The sequence below is a fragment of the Sturnira hondurensis genome, unplaced genomic scaffold (genome assembly GCF_014824575.4).
Source record: "Sturnira hondurensis isolate 20B ecotype Veracruz unplaced genomic scaffold, ASM1482457v3 Scaffold0019995, whole genome shotgun sequence".
Taxonomy (NCBI): domain Eukaryota; kingdom Metazoa; phylum Chordata; class Mammalia; order Chiroptera; family Phyllostomidae; genus Sturnira; species Sturnira hondurensis.
In genome coordinates, this window is record NW_028092626.1 from 13,864 (window position 1) to 33,010 (window position 19,147).

The window sequence follows — 19,147 nt, forward strand, 5'->3', positions numbered from 1 at the left end:
ACTAAAACTTTGTGTCTTTAAACTTGGTTATGCAAGGAGGCACAGTGTTTCTACCTACACCTCCGTCTTGGCTGGAAGTCCTAACATAATCTTTGGATCACTCTGGTGCAAGGGTATAGAATTTAGACCATTCTTTGGAGTAAGGGTATAGAATCGGTTACAAAAGATTAAGATTTAAAAGTGCTGGTGTTGGCTATCACTTTAATGTTAAAATATTAATTCTCTCAGATTTGTGGTTTCAACGACTAGAACGTGTAATTAATTACTCCCCCCATTTTTGATATTTATGTTATGTTAAGACAAGATGATGGCCATAAAAATATATTTTTAAAGGTTCACAGTCATCCCAGAATTTAAAAAAGAAGAAAAAAATTAATGTATGATCCAGTCTATAAAAAATAAATACAAAGAAATTCAGTAAAGGTTTAGGACAAAAACCAACAAACACTTAAGTAAGTCATTCAGAGAAAGACAAATAATATGATTTCACTTACATGTGAAATTTAAAGAAGAAAAATACGAAGAAACAAAATTGAAATAAATTCACAGACACATCAAATTGGTGCTTGCCAGCGGAAAAGGGTCTTAGAGGAAGAGATTAAGTGGTACAAATCAGTAGTTACAAAAGAGTAATGAAGACACAGGAAAAACATAAAATATAGTCGGTACTGCAATTTATTACTGGAATAAATGTATATGGTGCCAGGTGGGGTACTGAAAAAATCTAGGGGGAAAACGCTATAAACTATATGACTTTGTAACCATGAAGATGTACATCTTAGACCAAAACAAAATAAAATTGAAGCAAAAGATAACTCACACACAAAAACCAGTTCTTACCTCTATACTCTAGCAATGAACTAACTGAACAAGGAACCAAGGAAACAAGAGCATTTACAATAGCATAAAAATGAAATACTTAGGGACAAATCTAACAAAGGAGGTCGAAGTCCTCTACACTAAAAACTGTAAAGTACTGACAAGTGAAACTGAAGTCATAAGGGAAGATAGCCAGTGTTATTAAACTAGGCTTAATACTACCTAAGTGTCCTAACACATACCCAAAGTGATCCAAAGATTTAACATAATTCTATCAAGCTGCAATGGCATTTTTCATAGAAAAAGAAAAGCCCTAACATTTATAGGAAGCACAAAGACCTCAGAAAGCCAAAGCCATCTTGAGAAAGAACAAAGCTGGAGGCATCACATGTACTGGTGTTAAATTCATGACAAACTACAGTAATCGGCACAGTATAACATTAAAACACACTGAGAGACTAATAAAACAAAATGAAGAGTCCAAATATAAATCTTCCATATGGTCAACTAATAATTGACAAGGGAACCAAGAACAATCAACTGAGAATGAATAGTCTCTTGAAAAATGATTCTGAAAAAAGCTAGATAAACACATGCAGAAAAACAGAATTGAACGTCTATCTTATAGTCCTGATAAAAATTAACTAGAAATGGATCAAAGACTTAAAACACAGGATCTGAAACTATAAAACTACTGGAAGGCAATACAAGGAGAAAGCTCCTTGACATTATCCTCGGCAATTATTTTTTGGATCTTAAGAAACAGAAGCGAAAGTCATGTGTGACAACATCAAACTAAAAATATTCTGCATAGCAAAATAAACAATCAACAAAATGAAAAGGGAACCAACAAAATGAGAGAAAATATTTTCAAGCCATGTACTGGATACTGTGCTAATATGCTATATACATAAGAAACTGTCAGGCAAATAGCAAAAAAGCAAATTATTCAATTAACAAATTGGTAAAAGGCCTAGCACACATTTAAGTCCACAGACATCAGACAGTAGGTATCTGAAAAGATGTTCAACTTCCTTAATCATGATGGGAATGTGTATCAAACCACAACGGCATATCACCTCACATACTTGTTAGGACAACTATTACCAAAAAGAAAAGAGAGAACAAATACTGGGAATACACTGGGATATAAACTGTCAAAACCACTATCAAAAAATAGCAGAAAGTTCCACAATAAACAAAAAATTGAACTCTAATGTGATCCACCAATATCACTTCTAGGAATATGCCCAAAGGAAATGAAAACAATATATCAAAGATACCTGTGCTTGATATTCACCACAGTCAACATATGGAAATAACATAAGTGTCCACTGATGAATGAATGGATAAAGATGTCTCTTGAACTTATAGGTATATTCGTCATCCATGAGAAAAATAATTCTGGCATTTATGACAACATGTATAAATCTTTAAAGGCATTACATTAAACCATTTAAGACTAAAAGACAAATATTTTTATGACGTTCCATATGAAATCTAAAAAAGGCTAACCCAGACTTCTGAGATGGAGGTGTAGGTAGATACACTGTGCCTCCTCACATAACCAAATAATGGACAAAAACAATTTAGAAATAAAAAACAACCAGAATGGACAGAAAATCGAACTGTATGGAAGTCCGACAACCAAGGAGTTAAAGATAACACATTCATCCAGACCGATAGAAAGGGCCGCACAGACAGCTAGGCAGAGAGGACTCACAGCAAGGCGGTGATTGGAGGACTGATGAGGGCAAGGAGGTGGCTGGCTGAGCCAATGACACAGCAGACTGTGGACTTGGCAGTCCTACATCTGCATGCAGATGAACCAGGAAGACCAAATGGGAAGTGGGAAGGACTGTGAAATCCAGGGTTCCAGCATGGGGAAATAAAGCCTCAAACCACCTATGAAAATACTGTGGGGGTTGAGGCAGAAGAAACCCCCTGCCTCATAGGAGAGTTCACTGGAGAGATCCACAAGGTCCTAGAATGTACATAAACCCACCAAGCAGAGAATCAGCACCAGAAGGGCCCAATTTGCTTGTGGGAAGTGGCGGAAGTGACGGAAATCTGGTAGAGTGTGGAGCAAGTACCATTATTCCTTCTCAGACCTCTTCCCCACATATAGCATCACGATACAGTGATGTGGGTTGCTCTGCTCTGGTGAACACCTAAGGCTCTGCCACTCACTATGAAATAGGAGCATCAAGAAAACAAAATGGCCCAAATGAAAGAAAAGATCAAAGCTACAGAAAAAAGTGAAGAGATCAAAGCTTCACAACTAAGTGATGAAGAGATAGCCAACCTATCAGATGCACAGTTAAAAAAAAAAACCTGGAAATCAGGATGCTCATGGAATTGATTGAAATTGGCCACAAATCAGATGAAAAAATGAAGGCTACGCTAAGTGAAATGAAGGAAAATGTACAGGGAACCAATAGTGATGGGAAGGAAACTGGGACTCTAATCAAGGGTTTGGAGAAGGAAGAAAAAAATCCAACCAGAAAAGAATGAAGAAACAAGAATTCAAGAAAATAAAGAGAGGCTTAGGAACCTCTAAGACATCTTCAACATTACAACATCCAAATTATAGGAGTACCAGATGGGGAAGAGGAAGAGCAACAAGTGAAAAACTAACGTGAACAAATAATAAAGGAGAACTTCCCCAGTCTGGCAAAGAAAATCAACTTCCAGGAAGTCCAGGAAGCTCAGAGAGTCCCAAAGAAGTTGGACCCAAGAAGGAACACACCAAGGCACATCATCATTACATTAGCCAAGATTAAAATGAAGGAGAGAATTCTAGAAGCAGCAAGAGATAAGGGGACAGTCACCTACAAAGGAGTTCCCATCAAACTGTCAGCTGATTTCTCAAAAGAGACCTTACAGGCAAGAAGGACATGGAAAGATGTATTCCAAGTCATGAAAGACAAGAACCTACAGCCAAGATTGCTCTATCCAGCAAAGCTTTCATTTTTAGAATGGAGGGGCAGATAAAGTGTTTCTCAGATAAAGTCAAGTTTAAGGAGTTCATCAGCACCAAGTCCTTATTATATGAAATGTTAAAGGAATTTATCTAAGAAGATAAAAAATATGAACAGTAAAATGACAGCAAACTCATAATCATTAACCACCACATCTGAAACAAAAACAAAAGCAAACTAAGCAAACAACTATAATAGGAACAAAACCACAGAAATGGATATCACATGAAGGGTTATCAACAGGGGAATGGGAAGGGAGAGAGGGGGAAGGAGTACAGAGAATATGTAGCATAGATGGTAGTTAGAAAATAGAAGGGGGGAGAGTAAGAATAGTATGGGAAATGCAGAAGCCACAGAACTTCTATGTATGACACATGGACAGGAACTAAAAGTGCGGAATGTGGGTGGGAGCAGGTGTGCAGGGTGGAGGGGAATAAAGAAGGGGGAATGGGATAACCATAACAGCATAATCAGTAAAATATATTTTTAAAAAGCAGTGTAAAAATAAATAAAAGTTAAAAAAAAACAAACCAAAGAAACCACTTCCCCTCACCAGCTGCCCCCAACCCCCGGCTATTGTTAGATTGTTCTTAATTTCAATGTCTCTGGTTATATTTTGTTTTTTTTTCCTATAGTTGATCAGGTTCCAGTAAAAGGTGAGATCATATGGTATTTGTCTTTCACTACTTGGCTTATTTCACTTAGCATAATCCTCCTGTTCCATCCATGTTGTCACAAAGGGTAGGAGCTCCTTCTTTCTCTGCTGCAGAGAATTTCATTGTATACACGTACCATAGTTTTTTTACCCATTCATTCACTGACAGGCACTTAGGTTGCGTCCTGCACTTGGCTATTGTAAATTGTGCTGCTATGAACACTGGGGTGTATAATTCTTTCGGATTGGTGTTTCAGGGTTCTTCAGTGATATGAAGCAAGGGGCATAAGGAAAAGAATAAATAGATGAAACTTCATCAAATTAGAAAGCTTCTCTGCAGGGCTAAAGAAAACAGCATTAAAATGAAAAGAGAACCAAGGGGATAGAAAAACATATTTGCCAATGAAACCATGGACAAGGGTTTCATCTCCAAAATATATAAAGAAGTAACCTGACGCCACTCCTGGAAGACAACCAAATTAAAACATGGTCAAAAGACTTGCATAATACACTTCTTCAAGGAGGACACACAGAGGGCCTTGAGACATAATGACAGATGCTCAGTATCACTAGCCATCAGAGAGATGCAAATTAAAACCACAATGAGGTATCACCTCACACGGGTCAGACTGACCATCTTAAACAAATCAACAAACAAGTGTTAGAATGTGGAGAAAAGCGAACCCTAGGGCACTGTTGGTGGGATTGCAGACTGGGCCAATCACTGTAGAAAACAGTCTGGAATTTCCTCAGAAAACTAAAAATGGAATTGCCTTTTAACCCAACAATTCCACTGCTGGGATTATATCCTAAAAACCTTGTAAGGAAAACCTTTGGGATGAGATGGACACATCTCAAACGCACAACATATTATTAGATTCTTTTTTCTTTTTTGATAAATCTTCAGCTGAAGGCATACTAATTGACTTTAGAGAGAAAGGAGGGGGAAAGAGAGAAAGGGAGAGGAACATTGATGGATTGCCTCTTACATGTTATCTGATTGGGGGACTGAACCAGCAACCTCAAAACGTCAATAAACCAAGAATCAAACCTGTGACCTTTTGGTTTATAGGACGACACTCTAACAAGCTGTAATAGTGGTAGGAATCTTATCATATTTTTGACAAGAAGTACATTGTGTCAGATATCATTTCCACTGCAAGCTTTCTGGCACTAGACTACTTTAATTATCTAGTAATTTTGAGTAAATCAAAGTTTACTCTTGTCTTCATGATTGCATGCTCTAGCAGATTCTAGGTCAAGAACATGCTCAAGAGAGATCCAGGCAGGTCCCAATCTCCCAGGTGTCACTGACATTGAGATTCTGTACAAACATAAAATGCACAATAAAGCAGAGTTGTCAACTGCCTGGCTTGGTGTGAAAGACATGCATCAACATGCACACAGTCCATATGCAAGGGCTGGGAGGATTACTGATTTTAACAATCCAAACATAAACTGTCTACTAACCCAACCAAATATTTAATAGGCCACAAACAAGAAAAATAATAGGGGCTGTACAAAATTAGTTTAAAAGTCACCAAACAAATAAATAGCATGAATTAATCCTGGGAGAGGAAATCTGATTTCCACTTTTGCCACATATTAGCAATTTCTAATTTTCAACAAAAAATTATAACATCCTCCAAAAGACTGAAAAGTGTGGCTCAGATATAAAAAAATGTCAGTCAGTACAAAGTGTTCCTGAGGAAGCCTAGAAGTTGTAATCACCAAAGAATTTAGAGCAATGATACTATGTTTACAGAATAAAAGGAAACTACGTCTAAAAATATTTTAAAATATGAAAATATTTTTATCCTCAACCAAGGATACATTTACTGATTTTAGAAAGAGGAAGGGAGAGGGAGAGAAAAAAAAGAAAAATCAACTCAAGAGAGAAAAATTTATCAGTTTCCTCCTGTATGTGACCTGACTGGGGATGAACTCCAACTTTTTGGTGAACATGATGATTTTCAGTATATACTTTACTGAAACACATCAACCCCCAATACCCTCCCTGCCACAGGTGTCACATTGGTCTCTTCCTGTAAGTCTACCACTATTATACTTATCAGTTCATTTTGTTTTGTAAGAGTCCACATGTGGGTGAAATCATATAGCACCTGTCTTTCTGACTGGCTAATTTCAGGACCTAGTAATATCTGAATGATTTGCTGCATAGTGATAATAGCCTGACAATTCACCCTCTGAAGCCTGCATCACCATTGAAATGATCATATATATATTAATTTAATTATCTTTCTTCATTTAGGTGTCATTTCTCCTAATTTATTTTTTTATACCTCCCTGGAATGTCTTTCCCTTGAATGCCAAGTTCTTAGCTGTCTCCTCTGACTACTCTTATTTGACTTTCTCTTTTATTAAACTCTGCCAACATTAAACTTTTTTAGATTCAGTGGGTGGAAAAGAAACAATTATGGGAATAATGTCTCACTAAATAGAAAAATCAATGTATCAATCATTTTTAAAAATAGTCTAGAGATTGAAGTAAAATAACTACCTTCCATATATCTCTTTCAACAATGTTATATAGAAGATCAAAAAGAAAAAAGAAGACTGAAACATTATAAACCATCCTTTAAGATCTCTACACCTAAAAGGCAGTTGAAAATTACACCTAAATACTAAAAAAAAGAATGTGGTACTCTCAAACTCACAAGATGATGAAGCATATGGTGATGTTTTCCAATAGATAGACATCAATGAATTTGACTGAACACATGTATAGTCTGAAGGCTGATATCACAAGGGCAAGTGTCATCCTTTCTAAGTGTTCATCTAAAATTTATAAGATAATTTATATAATACCATACTGTAACTGCTGAGGCACATGTCCAATAATTGTCACATTATTAACCCTTTTGAAGTATGGAAGATTTTATTTTAATTTAGCTATATCTCTTAGAGTAGCAGTTTCTTGCACTTAGGATTTGAATCCTTTAAATTAAAAAATAGATTGGTGATGGGATTCCAACATAAGATAACAAGTTTTTTTGTTCTCACAAGTAAAAACCTTAGTAAAAGTCACTACCATGTACTATCACTCTCATTTCAAAAATGGTAAAAACATTGAGTTTCATGAAGATACCATACAATACCTATATATCTTCACATTTCACCATAAAACAGTAAAAATTTGATCCTTCATCAATAATATTTCAGACTTGCACCTGCAATATCTACCACAATTCCAAGAATACAACTGGCCTTTAAGTAAATGAGGACAGAATGATGTTTAGTATTTACCCCCAAATTCCAGGAGTATTTACTCCATATCATATTTAAAAACAATAAAGAACAGTACTGAAGAGACCAGATGTCCTACAAAATACATGAATTATTAATCAACTGAACTGAGTGAATTATTCTGAATTAGGAAAATAGAGTTTTGAACACAATTTGCCCTTAGTAAATTTTAATGAGAGAATAGTACACTGTATCTTTTAAATATTAATGACTAAAGTAAATTAAAAAATTAAATACTGGCCCTGGCTGGTGTAGCTCAGTGGACTGAGTGTGGGAGTGCGAACCAAAGGATCGCAGTTCAATTCCCAATCAGGACACATGTGTGGGTTGCAGGCCAGTTACCAGCAGGGGACTCACGAGAAACAACCATACATTGACATTTCTCTCCATCTCCCCTTCTCCTTCCCCTCTAAAGAGAAAAAAAAACAAAATAAAAAAATTGATGTATTGCACACAAATATACAATGAAATGGTACTGTAACTGTTACCTGATAGTCTCGCAGACCAATCAATATAATATCTGAGGTATTTATCCAAACCTATAAAAGAGAATTTATTGTATATTATACAACATAAATACCCAAAATAAATACAAGTAATAACCTGCAGTGTTAAACCATTCCTTCTACAAAAGATACCTACTATTCACCTAGAGTAGAAAAAATGTATTAAGGTTAAAGAAAAACCACAGTATATACTATACTATAGCATTCTGTATGTTTGTGGGGGTGTGTGCATGAAGAGAGGGAAAAATGTCTACTTACATATATATAATTATAGTATATTAGGGAAGACTATGTTACTAGGTGAGTTTGTCTCAAATTTTAAAATTTAGGATATTAAAAAAAGTAACAATTGTATTTCATATACTTAGGAATGAAAAATTGTAAAAGAATAATAATTTGTTATGGAAATTGTAGACTTTTAATCACAAAACCGTATAATACATTATTACTCAAAACATGAAAATTAGCCATCTACACACACACTCAGTTACCAATCTACATAAATTCAGGTCCTAAAACTTCCATTAGTTGGGAAAAGAATTGATTAAAACATCAAAAAACTCTACATCATAAAATCAGAGATAAACACTTAACCAACATGGTTAATAAAATAGCCTGTGATAAACTAAGTATATCATCTAATGCAATAAAATGTCCCTAATATGCACAACTGTTTCTCTCAAAGCAAAATTTAATCAAGGAAAATGCACTCTATTCATTTAGTAGTCTATTTGGTCTCCTTTAATCTAAAAACAATTCTCAAGCTTTTATTCCTTATGTTAGGGTATAAAATGTATTTAAGAATCAACTTTCTTAAAGAATTGTTTTGTACATTGTATTTCTGTATTTCCTCAATACTAGGTTCAGAGTAAATGTTTCTGTCAGAAGCACAACTTAGATGAAGCACGTAAGTCTTCATAAATACTCCTATTATAAAAGTTCCCATTAAAGATCTGTTTTACACTGTCATATAGATCACTATTCTTAGAATCACCTTTGGAAATTCAGAAAAAGTAATTACTCCATCCATATACATCTAAAGCACAGCCATTCCTTTAAAAAATGTAAAATAACACCTACCTTTTTTCTCAGTTTTCCTCTGATATGACATAACCTCTTTACACCATCAAAGCACATTGCTTCTAATCGTCCATTTCCCAACATTTTGATTACCTGAGCATACTCTGAAGGCAGAAAAAAGTATGATATTGTTCAATTTTTCTTAAGATGTTAACAACTAAAATGAGCACTTAGCTGGTAATTTTATTTTTACTGTTCAATTTAGGTCAGACTATATTTTTTTAAGGTGAGGATTGATAAGCAAAAGGCTTAAGTATTGTACCCTACATGAGCTCTTTAAAGGTGACACATTCTAATTTTATCCAAGAAAATCAGAGAACTACCAGTAAAATGATTCCTATGGCCTCTTCCTGTTATGCTTATTTACTTCCTCCTATTCTTTTGTCACAAATGGCTCATTCATGACATTCTTTCAGTTCTTATCAATATTTTAATGATCCACTTATTTTGAGTAAATCAGACTGTTCCTGTCTTTATGATTGTACACTCTACCTTTATACAACAAAGTGACTCATTCCAAAATACACAGGAGAACACTGGCTTATTAATCTTTCTCATTTATATACTAGCCCAATATTGGCTCTCTTTTCCCTCAGAAACTTCAGTGACAAAAACAATAGGTTAATTATTAATATATTTTTGTTTACTTCAGAATAACTTGGCAGTTCAAGTTCTTTAAAAAAAAGTTCATGATAAAATGCTAAGTGTTTAATTAAAGTATTTCCAAGTGTTCCCTAGAGGCCAGCCTTGTTTCACTCCCACTAGAGAACACAGATAATACAATATGTGAGAATTAGATGACATGGGGCAGTTTCTTTCTAGGTATAACTGGCAGAAGCAGAAGTGGGACTGAGAAAGGGAAACAGGTAATTACTGTAACATTTTCACACTACTAGAACTTGTTAGAACTAATCCCAAAGAAACCCTGGATAAATTTATAACTATGCTGATAAACTATATATACATTGTGAGATTAATACATGTCAGGGAATCCCTTTTACCACAGGCAACAACCTGGCTTATTACTCAGCACTCCTTCAACAGTGGGGAAAAAATAAAAATAGAAAGTCACCCCTGAAAACAAACCTTTAATGGAAGTGAGAAAGATGAAAGCTAAGTAACTGACTGTCTTTCACCAGAAAACATGTTTTATATAACTAACAAAAAATGTTGGGCCCTTCATGCTCTATATGTATGCCATGAATAATCACACACTTTTATTATAAAGTGCTAGAAGAATGCAGATTGTACCCCGGGTTGGCACTACCCAGGAGAACTTTCTCTGAACATTATATATCTGTATTGAACAATATGATAATCAACAGGTCAAATATGATTTTTAATTCACTTAAACAGCTACATATGGCTAGCAGCCATCTGGTAGAAAGAATGGTACTAAAAAACAGTGTAATTTGAAAGTGGAAAGTTTTACAGTAGTTCTGCTATTCTTATAAGAAAAAGTACTCTTCTTAGGAGATAATATGCTCAAGTATGTCAAACTGAAATCTGTTACCTATATGTAATCAGACATCTATAGCTTTAAGAAATTTTTTAAAATGTATACACAGAAAACAAGTAAGAAAATATTAGATGTTAAAAATTATGCAACCTGGGTAAAATATGGAAGTGTGTGTACTCATATTCCAACTTTTCTACAAGTTTAACATTATTTTTTAACAAGGAAAAACCAAGTGCTCTGGTCAGTTTATTATCCTTGTTTTTGTCTCTTGGACTACACATACTTAATTCAATATTATTAAGTTATTCAGTCACTTTACTACATTGCACACTAGTGGCACCAGAGAACTGAAGAACAAAAGTCCTTGCAAACATCCATGAACTACTATACAACACTACAGTATGATATTTTCAATGATAACTTTCCAGGCTAAAGTTGCTCAACTCTAAAATTTACTGTCATTTAGACCATGCTCTTACACATACATCAATGAAATGTATAATTATAAAAATGATACCAATTAATCTTCTAGTATCTAGTTGATTATTTAATAGACAAATTGTGGGTAAGGATAAAGGATTACAAACAAGGAAAAGCAAAAGAGACACTGGAACAACTACCTAGGATTTATAACTATGATCTCTTTCAGGTTAAAAATTAAAATTCACTTTAAAACTTTACAGTGAATAACTTAAATAACTTTAATGTTAATAACTTTAAAAAGTCTTACCTTGTCCATCCTCTTTAAAGACCAGTTCTCTTTTTTCGGATTCATTCTCATTCTTACCTCTACGCCTATTTTTACCTCCTTTACCTGGTTAAAAAAGTAAATTAAAAAATCAAACTGAATAAACTGTATTTCAAATACTAAACTATGAAACATGCTAGAATAAGACCCATAAACTTTATAAAGTCACTTAAAATAAAGATATCATTTAAATAGCACTATAACATTAGTGGAACTCTAAATGAGATTTTAAACATTTACCTCATTTGGTTACTGAATCAGTTACACTTTTAATGCCCTACAAGTTTCCTTTTAGTCCTTTAGCAGACCAAAATATATCAACCCATATTCTTTCCGACACATATCCTTTCTGCATTTGCAACAGCATGGATGGAACTGGAGAGTATTATGCTAAGTGAAATAAGCCAAGCAGTAAAAGACAAATACCATATAATTTCACATATAAGTGGAACCTAGTCAACAAAATAAACAATCAAGCAAATATAACCAGAGACAATGAAATAAAGAACAAACTGACATTTACTGTCAGTGGAGGGGAAGGGACCAGCAAAGGATCACAAATAGAGGAGTCTTGGACATGGACAATGGGGGCTGGGAAACTGACTGGGAGTGGATGGGGATTGGGGTAGGGGATAGGAATGAGGAAAATGGTGGGGCAACTGTAACTGAACAACAATGAAAAATTTTAAATAATTGTATCTGGAGAACAAAAAAAAACTCTTTGAAATAAGTAAGCTAGGAGAAAACAGACTGGTGTTACATACAACTGAAAACATAAAATTCAAGGTAATTATCTCCAGAAAAAGAGGAAGAGAGATTTGAGAGAGGTACACAGGGGGCTTTCAATAATTGTTGCAATTCTTAAGTTCAGAAAAGTAATTTCTTTTCAAATTTATTACTGTATTTATACTTTTTGGTGTGCCTCAAATATAAAAATAATCTGTCAATTTACTTGAATTAGCCATAGTGTAACCAAGCCATTACTGTCATATAACAGAATCCACTTTAAAATCTCATTTGAAAAAGTAAGGTTGGAACTGATGTATTTCAATATTTTACCTCACCCTTGTTTCTAAAAGTGAAGTAAACCAAAATTATAATCTTCCTTAAACAAAGCCAGGAGGTATTTTCTGATGGAATGTTTCTTAGGAATTTAGTTTAGAAGTCCTACAGAAACAAGAGAGAATTTTATTTATCTAAAGATGTATTCTGAACAGGAAGATTACATGAACAAACTTGATTCAACACCTATTAAGTGTCAAGTTGCAGTAGTACAATGTCCACAAAACAGGACCACTGCTTTTATAGTACCCAGTTAAATGAGATGCATATTTGAAAATCTCATTACTACAAATAGAGGTGAGAATAACATACTTTTTAAACTGATCTAGTTATCATCTATTAGCTTATCGTGAATTACACGTTAGCACAAAGCTAAAAACTTTTCTAACATATACTAAGAAAGACACTGTCAATCTCTCCTAGAGTAATTAGAGTAAAGTTGATGACACTAAAAGAATCTAGGCAATTGTTTTTGGGGACCCAGACAGCACTGCTCCGAATAGGAGAGGAATGGAATATACACCAACAGCTACAAAAGGAAACAAAGTATAATTCCTGGAGCCACATATTAAATAGAAGGAGAATATACAGATAGGTCGCTGTCCAAAGAATAACTTATCAAAGACTTATTGTGGGCTGTGAAATGGTCCTATTCTGTAATTTTAAAAAAACTCCTGTTTTTATGTATCTTTTTTGTTCCAAGACATTTTAAGGACGGTTACAATGTCAGAATATGTGCTGCCTATAAAAATGACATTTTTTTTCTAGAAGTGATTGGGCAAGTTTCACGCTTTACACAGGCTTGGCGTTCAATTTAAATTCCAACTAAACCTGTTCACAATTATGATACTTTGCGAACAGTTTGCCTTAGAATAAAAGCAGGTAGAAATGACGACGCTCATTCCGGAAAGGAAAGCTGAAAACTTCTAAATACGTAACACGTCTTTTTGAAAATAATGTTAAATTCTGTGAAAGGGTGGCGGAAACTAAAATGCCGCAGATTAACCTATGTATGACGAAATCACGTACTGTTAGCAAAAAAGAGGGAATATCGTCAACAATTATTAATCGCCCATAAGTAAAAAATAAAGTAGGGGCTATCCTGGAAAGCTAAGAATTGATTCAGGTCAGCCTTCGGAAGGCCCGAAGGACCAGGTCCCTCACTAGTAACTCTCCCGCCACAGGAAGCCCCATGAAAATGGCGACGACTTCTGTGATCAAGCTGAAATGTTAAGATCCCCCTTTCCCAACGACCGGATCGCCCAGCGATGACCACGACGGCGGTCAGGACGGAAGATAGGTAAACGTGGTTTGTTTTCCAATGGCACTGGGTTGAAAAGACCGTCGCTACACTTAGTTACCTTTATTCTTAGGCATGATGACGCGGATTGTTCCCGAGGGTTTCTGATTCTTATCCCGTGCTCCTAGCGACTCCTGCTAGGAGCTTGGCAGGCCAAACGGTTGATGCTGTGTTCCGAGTAGATGCGTATTCCACCACGCTTCTTCTTAAGCAAATGGCGTCGCGGCTCCTGGTGTCGCAGCTGTACGCGTAGCTTCTCCGTACTTCCAATCCGGACCTGCCCCCTGTTATGACATCCTTTCCGTCCCTCCTATCTTCTGGCGTGTACTACGGGTGCTTACCAGATGACTGACACTTGTTAGAGCAACAGGGACTCCAACAAGGAAATGAGGCGGAGAGTGTTAAGACAAAGTACTAGCCAGGAGGGGAACAACTGAAAAAATAAGAGTATGACAGCGCAAGTGTAACCGTCAGGGCCTATATGCGCACGGATTGATAGCATACATACTGCCTACACTTTGCCTACATTTTTGAGGGGGAAATAAGGGTGCCCATTAAACACGGATAGTACAAATTATATAGCTACATAAATGTTTTTTAATTCTTTTATTTATGCTTAGGTGTTAAAAGTACAACTCTACAAGTACTAATGATATCCATATGCAAAATAATACCCTAGAGTATGATAAGGTACTTTTTCTAAATATAAGTAAATGCATAATTAAAGTTAAAAATTAAAATGGCCGTGGCTGGTGTAGCTTAGTGATTTGAGCGCAGACTTCAAACCAAAGGGTGGCCACTTTGAATTCCAATCACGTCACCTGCCTGGGTTATAGGCTAGGTCCCCAGTATGAGGCCCATGAGAAGAAGCAACCAAACACTGATACCTCTTTCCCTCTTTCTCCTTCTCTCCCCCCCCAAATGAATAGATAAAATCTTCAAAAAAATAAAAACGAAAATGAAAGACTTTTCCCCCTGAAAGTTTGGGCCAAAAAAATGGGTATACATTATACAAAGGAGCACATTTTACATGGCAAAATATGGTAATACCACTGGTGACTGAATCCAGTGCTATCTCTGCTTTGTAACAGTCCTTTGTTACAGTTTACAAGTTACTGATTCATTACCTTTAATATTTTACCTAAATTTTACCCAGGCTTTTGCAATGCCCAGCTACCTTCACTTGCTGGAAAAGAACAAGATGCCCTATATGTGAAACGGTTGTTACTACTGTTCTTGTTTAGATTCATTTTCTTTTTTTTTAATTTTAATTTTCAGTAGTTTTTTTGTCTGTCCACTTTTGACAGTGTGGTGTTAAAATCTCCTGCTATAATTGTGTTGCTGTCAATATGTTTCTTGAGGTCCTCTAGGATTTTCTCCATATATTTGGGTGCTCCTATGTTGGGTGCATATATATTTACATGGTTTATGTCTTGTTCATGGATTCTTCTCTTGAGTATTATGAAGTGACCTTCTGGGCCTCTCTCTATAGCCCTTTTTTTGAAGTCTATTTTGTCTGCTATGAGTATTGCTACCCCAGCTTTCCGCAACCCCCCCCCCCCNTTCCGCCCCCCCCCCCCCCCCCGTTTGTTTGATTGGAAAATTTGTTTCCATCCTTTCACTTTTAGTCTGTGATGGTCTTTTGACCTGAGGTGGGTCTCTTGTAGGCAGCATATGTGTGGATCATGCTTTCTTATCCATTCAGCTATTCTGTGTCTTGATTGAAGCAGGTATTCCATTTACATTTAAGGTTATTATTGATAGGTAGTTATTCATTACGATTTTCAGACCTGTGTTCCTCTCTCTCTTTCTCTGTCTCTCTTTTCCTTCCTTTTTTAAAACAGACCCTTTAGCATCTCTTGCAGAGCTGGTTTAGTGGAGGTATATTCTTTTAGACTTCTTTTGTCTACAAAGCTCTTTATTTGGCCTTCCATTTCAATTGAGAGCCTTGATGCATAGAGTAGTCTCAGTTGCAGGCCTTTGGTTTTCATTAGTTGGAATATTACTTGTCATTCCCTTTTGGCTAGGAGCATTTCCATTGAGAAAGCTGCTGCTAGTCTTTTTGGGGCTCCCTTGTATGTTAGTTCCTGATTCTCCCTTGCTGCCTTTAAGATGTTCTCTTTGTCTTGGAATTTTGCTGATTTAATTACAATGTGCATTGGAGTGAGCCTCTGGGTTCCTCTTGGTTGGGACTCTCTGTGTTTCCCGGATTTGTGTGACTTTTTCTCTCATATAATTATGGAAGTTTTCCATCAATTACTTTTTTAAAGAGGTTTTCTATTCCTTGCTCTTCTTTTTCTCCTTCTGGTTTCCCTATGATACAGATATTGTTTCATTTTGTGTTGTCCTACAGCTCTCTTAACACCTCCTTGTTCTTTCTGAATCTGTTTTCCTTTTCTTGCTCTTTCTGGGTGTTTTTTTCCTATGTTGTCCTCAAGCCTGCTGATTCAATCCTCTGCTTCACATAGTCTGCTTTTGATTCCTTCTACTGTTTTCTTCAGTCCAGAAGTTGTATTCTTCATTTCCTCTTGGCCCTTTTGTTAGTTTCTATTTCTTTTTTCATGTTGATATAATTTGCAGTGAGTTCACCGTAGTTTCCCTGTAGTTTTTGATAATCTCTGTGAGCTCATGGAGCATCCTGATAACCACTGCTTTGAACTCAGTATCTGACTGTCAACTTGCCTTTGTCATTTCTCATTCTTTCTGGGGGTCTTTCCTTTCATTTGGGGTTTCTTTGTCTTCCCATTGTTTGTGAGACAGTTTTTGTTAGCCTCTGCTTCTTAAATTGATCTGTTCTAACTCCCTGAGTTTGTGGTGTGAACTTCTATGGTGAGAAGCTTGTGAGATTCAGTTGTGCAGCTCCTTGATATACTGAACTCACTGCTCTTGGGATGTTGTTTATGTTGGCTTGCTGGATGTATTTAGTTTTGACTGTTTTGGGGTGTTTCTTTGGTTGGTCTTCCCCTCCAGCTAGCTGAGGGTCACTCCACTCACCACATCTTGTATGCTCTTGTGCAGATGTGCACAGGTTGTGTTGAAGGTGTTCTGTCTGTCTGATGTTTTGAGGCTCCTGTCTCATTATTTTTTAGTTGTTTGTTCTAGATAATTTCTCCACCATTTAGTTGTAATTCCAGATTGGTCCTGCATGGAAGTTAGTGTGGTTTCCACTCACTCCCTCACTTTCTTCTGTTATTATTTGTTTGTGATTCCATTGTTTGTGTGTTCTTACTTCCAGCAGGTGAACTCTTGTTCATAGCTCCCACCTACCCATTTATGTGATCAGTTGGAGGGGGAAGGCAAAATGGATTATGATAGCAGGAGTGTATTGTATTGTATTTAAAATGCTAATCTGTAGAGAAGACATAGGAAGTTCTTTGAATAAGTATAGCATTAACCATGATATTTCACCCAACTAGCCACTTTTTATAAAGGGTGGAAAAAAGATAAAACTCTTGTTAAAGGAAGGAGGACTGTGAGTTGAATGTAAGTGTAAGTTGGTGGTATACTTTCATTTTCTTTGCATGTACCAGTTCACTTCTGCCACTACCTTTTATTGAAGAGACTGTTTTTACTCCAATGTATGCTCATGTCCCCTTTCTCAAATATTAATTGACCACAGAGAAATGGGTTTATTTTGGGGTCCTCTGTTTTGTCCAATAGATCTATGTGTCTATTTTTATGCCAGCACCAGGCTACTTTGTCATAGTGGTCTTGTAGTATAGTTGAATATCAGGTATTGTGAGCTTGATATAGTTGATCTCTGACTACTCAGTTCTTCTTTCTCTGAATTGCTGAGGCTGTTCAGGAACATTTTTGGTTCCACTTAACTTATTGACATATTTATTCTATGTCTGTGAAATTTGCCATTGACATTTTAATTGGAATTGCATTGAATATATAGGTTGCTTTGGGCAGTAGGCACATTTTAAGGTTGTTAATCTTCCAATCCATGATCATGGTATATGCCTCTACTTATTTGCATCATTCAGAACTTAAGTCTTTTCTGTTTTCCAAGAATAAGTCTTTTACCTCCTTGATTAAATTGACTCATAGGTACTTTATTTTCTTGTTGCTATAATAAATGGGATTTTTTTCTTAGTTTTTCTTTCTGATATTTCATTGTTGGCATGGAAGAAGGCCATTGATTTTTTAATATTGATTTTATATCTCGCTACTTAGCCCAGTTCACTTATTGGATGGAGTATGCTTTGTTGGAGACTATAGTTTTTTCTATGTGTATTAGCATATCATTTGCATAAAATAGTTTTACTTCCTATTTTCCAACTTCTTTGCAATTGTTTTTTTTCCTTTTCTAATCACTATGGCTAGAACTTACAGTACTATATTGAATAAGAGTAGTGAAAATAGACACACTTGTCTTGCTCCCGATCTTAAAAAAATGCTTTTAGACTTCCGCCAAGATGGAGGCATAGGTGGAAACACTGTGCCTTCTCCCACAACCAAGTTTGAATACAACAAAGGTTTGGAGAAACAAAGACACAACCAAAGGCCAGAAAATTGAATTATACGGAAGTCCGACTACATCTAACCATTCAACGGGGATGGTAAGAGGGGCGGAGCCAACAGCAGCGAGCAGGGTCGGGCAGGACAGGGCCCCCGACCCAGGCACGCAGGCAGACGAGAACCAGCTGGGGTGCGGGGCAGACCGAGGGCGCATATTCGCGCACAGTGAGACGCCCACGCAGGCCCCAGGGGGCGAGGGCTGACAGCGGTGGCACACTCACTTGCAGTGGGACGAAACGCGTGGGCCAGGTGACGGCAGCAACTGCAGCACCGGTGAGGGCCGTGGCAGCGGGCGGCGGACAGGACGCCATAGTCCCTCTTTGACCCCGCCCCCACATACAGCATCACAACCCATTGACTTAGTTGCCCTGCAATACTGGTGAGAACCATTGTCGCTCTTTGACCCCGCCCCCACAGACAACGACACAACCCAGCAACTTAATTGCCCTGCAATACCGGTGAGAGCCATTGTCGCTCTTTGACCCTACCCCCACATACAGTGTCACAACCCAGCGACTTAGTTGCCCTGTTCTAGTGAACATTTTAGGGCTCTGATCCTGCTATGGAACAGGCAAGAACAACCCGAAAGATGGCACAAGAAGAACTCAAAGTCCAAGAGCCAATAACTCTCAGCGACCAAGAAATTGCCAGCCTCTCAGAAGCACAATTCAGTACACTATTTATCAGGATGCTCACAGAACTGGTAGATTATAGTCACAAATTAGAGGAACAAAGTCACAAATTAG

General features: G+C 36.6%; 1 protein-coding gene across 3 annotated transcripts in view; it reads right to left on the bottom strand.

The window, feature by feature from the left end:
* LOC118974942 (eukaryotic translation initiation factor 1A, X-chromosomal-like) overlaps positions 1 to 14,155 on the bottom strand; it is a 27,823-nt gene extending 13,668 nt beyond the window's left edge. Inside the window, exons 1-4 of one of the 3 annotated variants that reach the window (XM_037028524.1) lie at positions 13,939 to 14,155; positions 11,498 to 11,581; positions 9,309 to 9,412; positions 8,211 to 8,261 (exon numbers count right to left, since the gene is read on the bottom strand). In XM_037028524.1, the coding sequence (XP_036884419.1) occupies positions 8,211 to 8,261; positions 9,309 to 9,412; positions 11,498 to 11,581; positions 13,939 to 13,954 (255 nt within the window). In that variant the 5' untranslated portion in view covers positions 13,955 to 14,155. The remainder of the gene's footprint in view (positions 1 to 8,210; positions 8,262 to 9,308; positions 9,413 to 11,497; positions 11,582 to 13,938) is intronic. The other 2 variants (XM_037028522.1, XM_037028525.1) reach the window with 2 other exon arrangements.
* Positions 14,156 to 19,147: the final 4,992 nt, after the last annotated feature.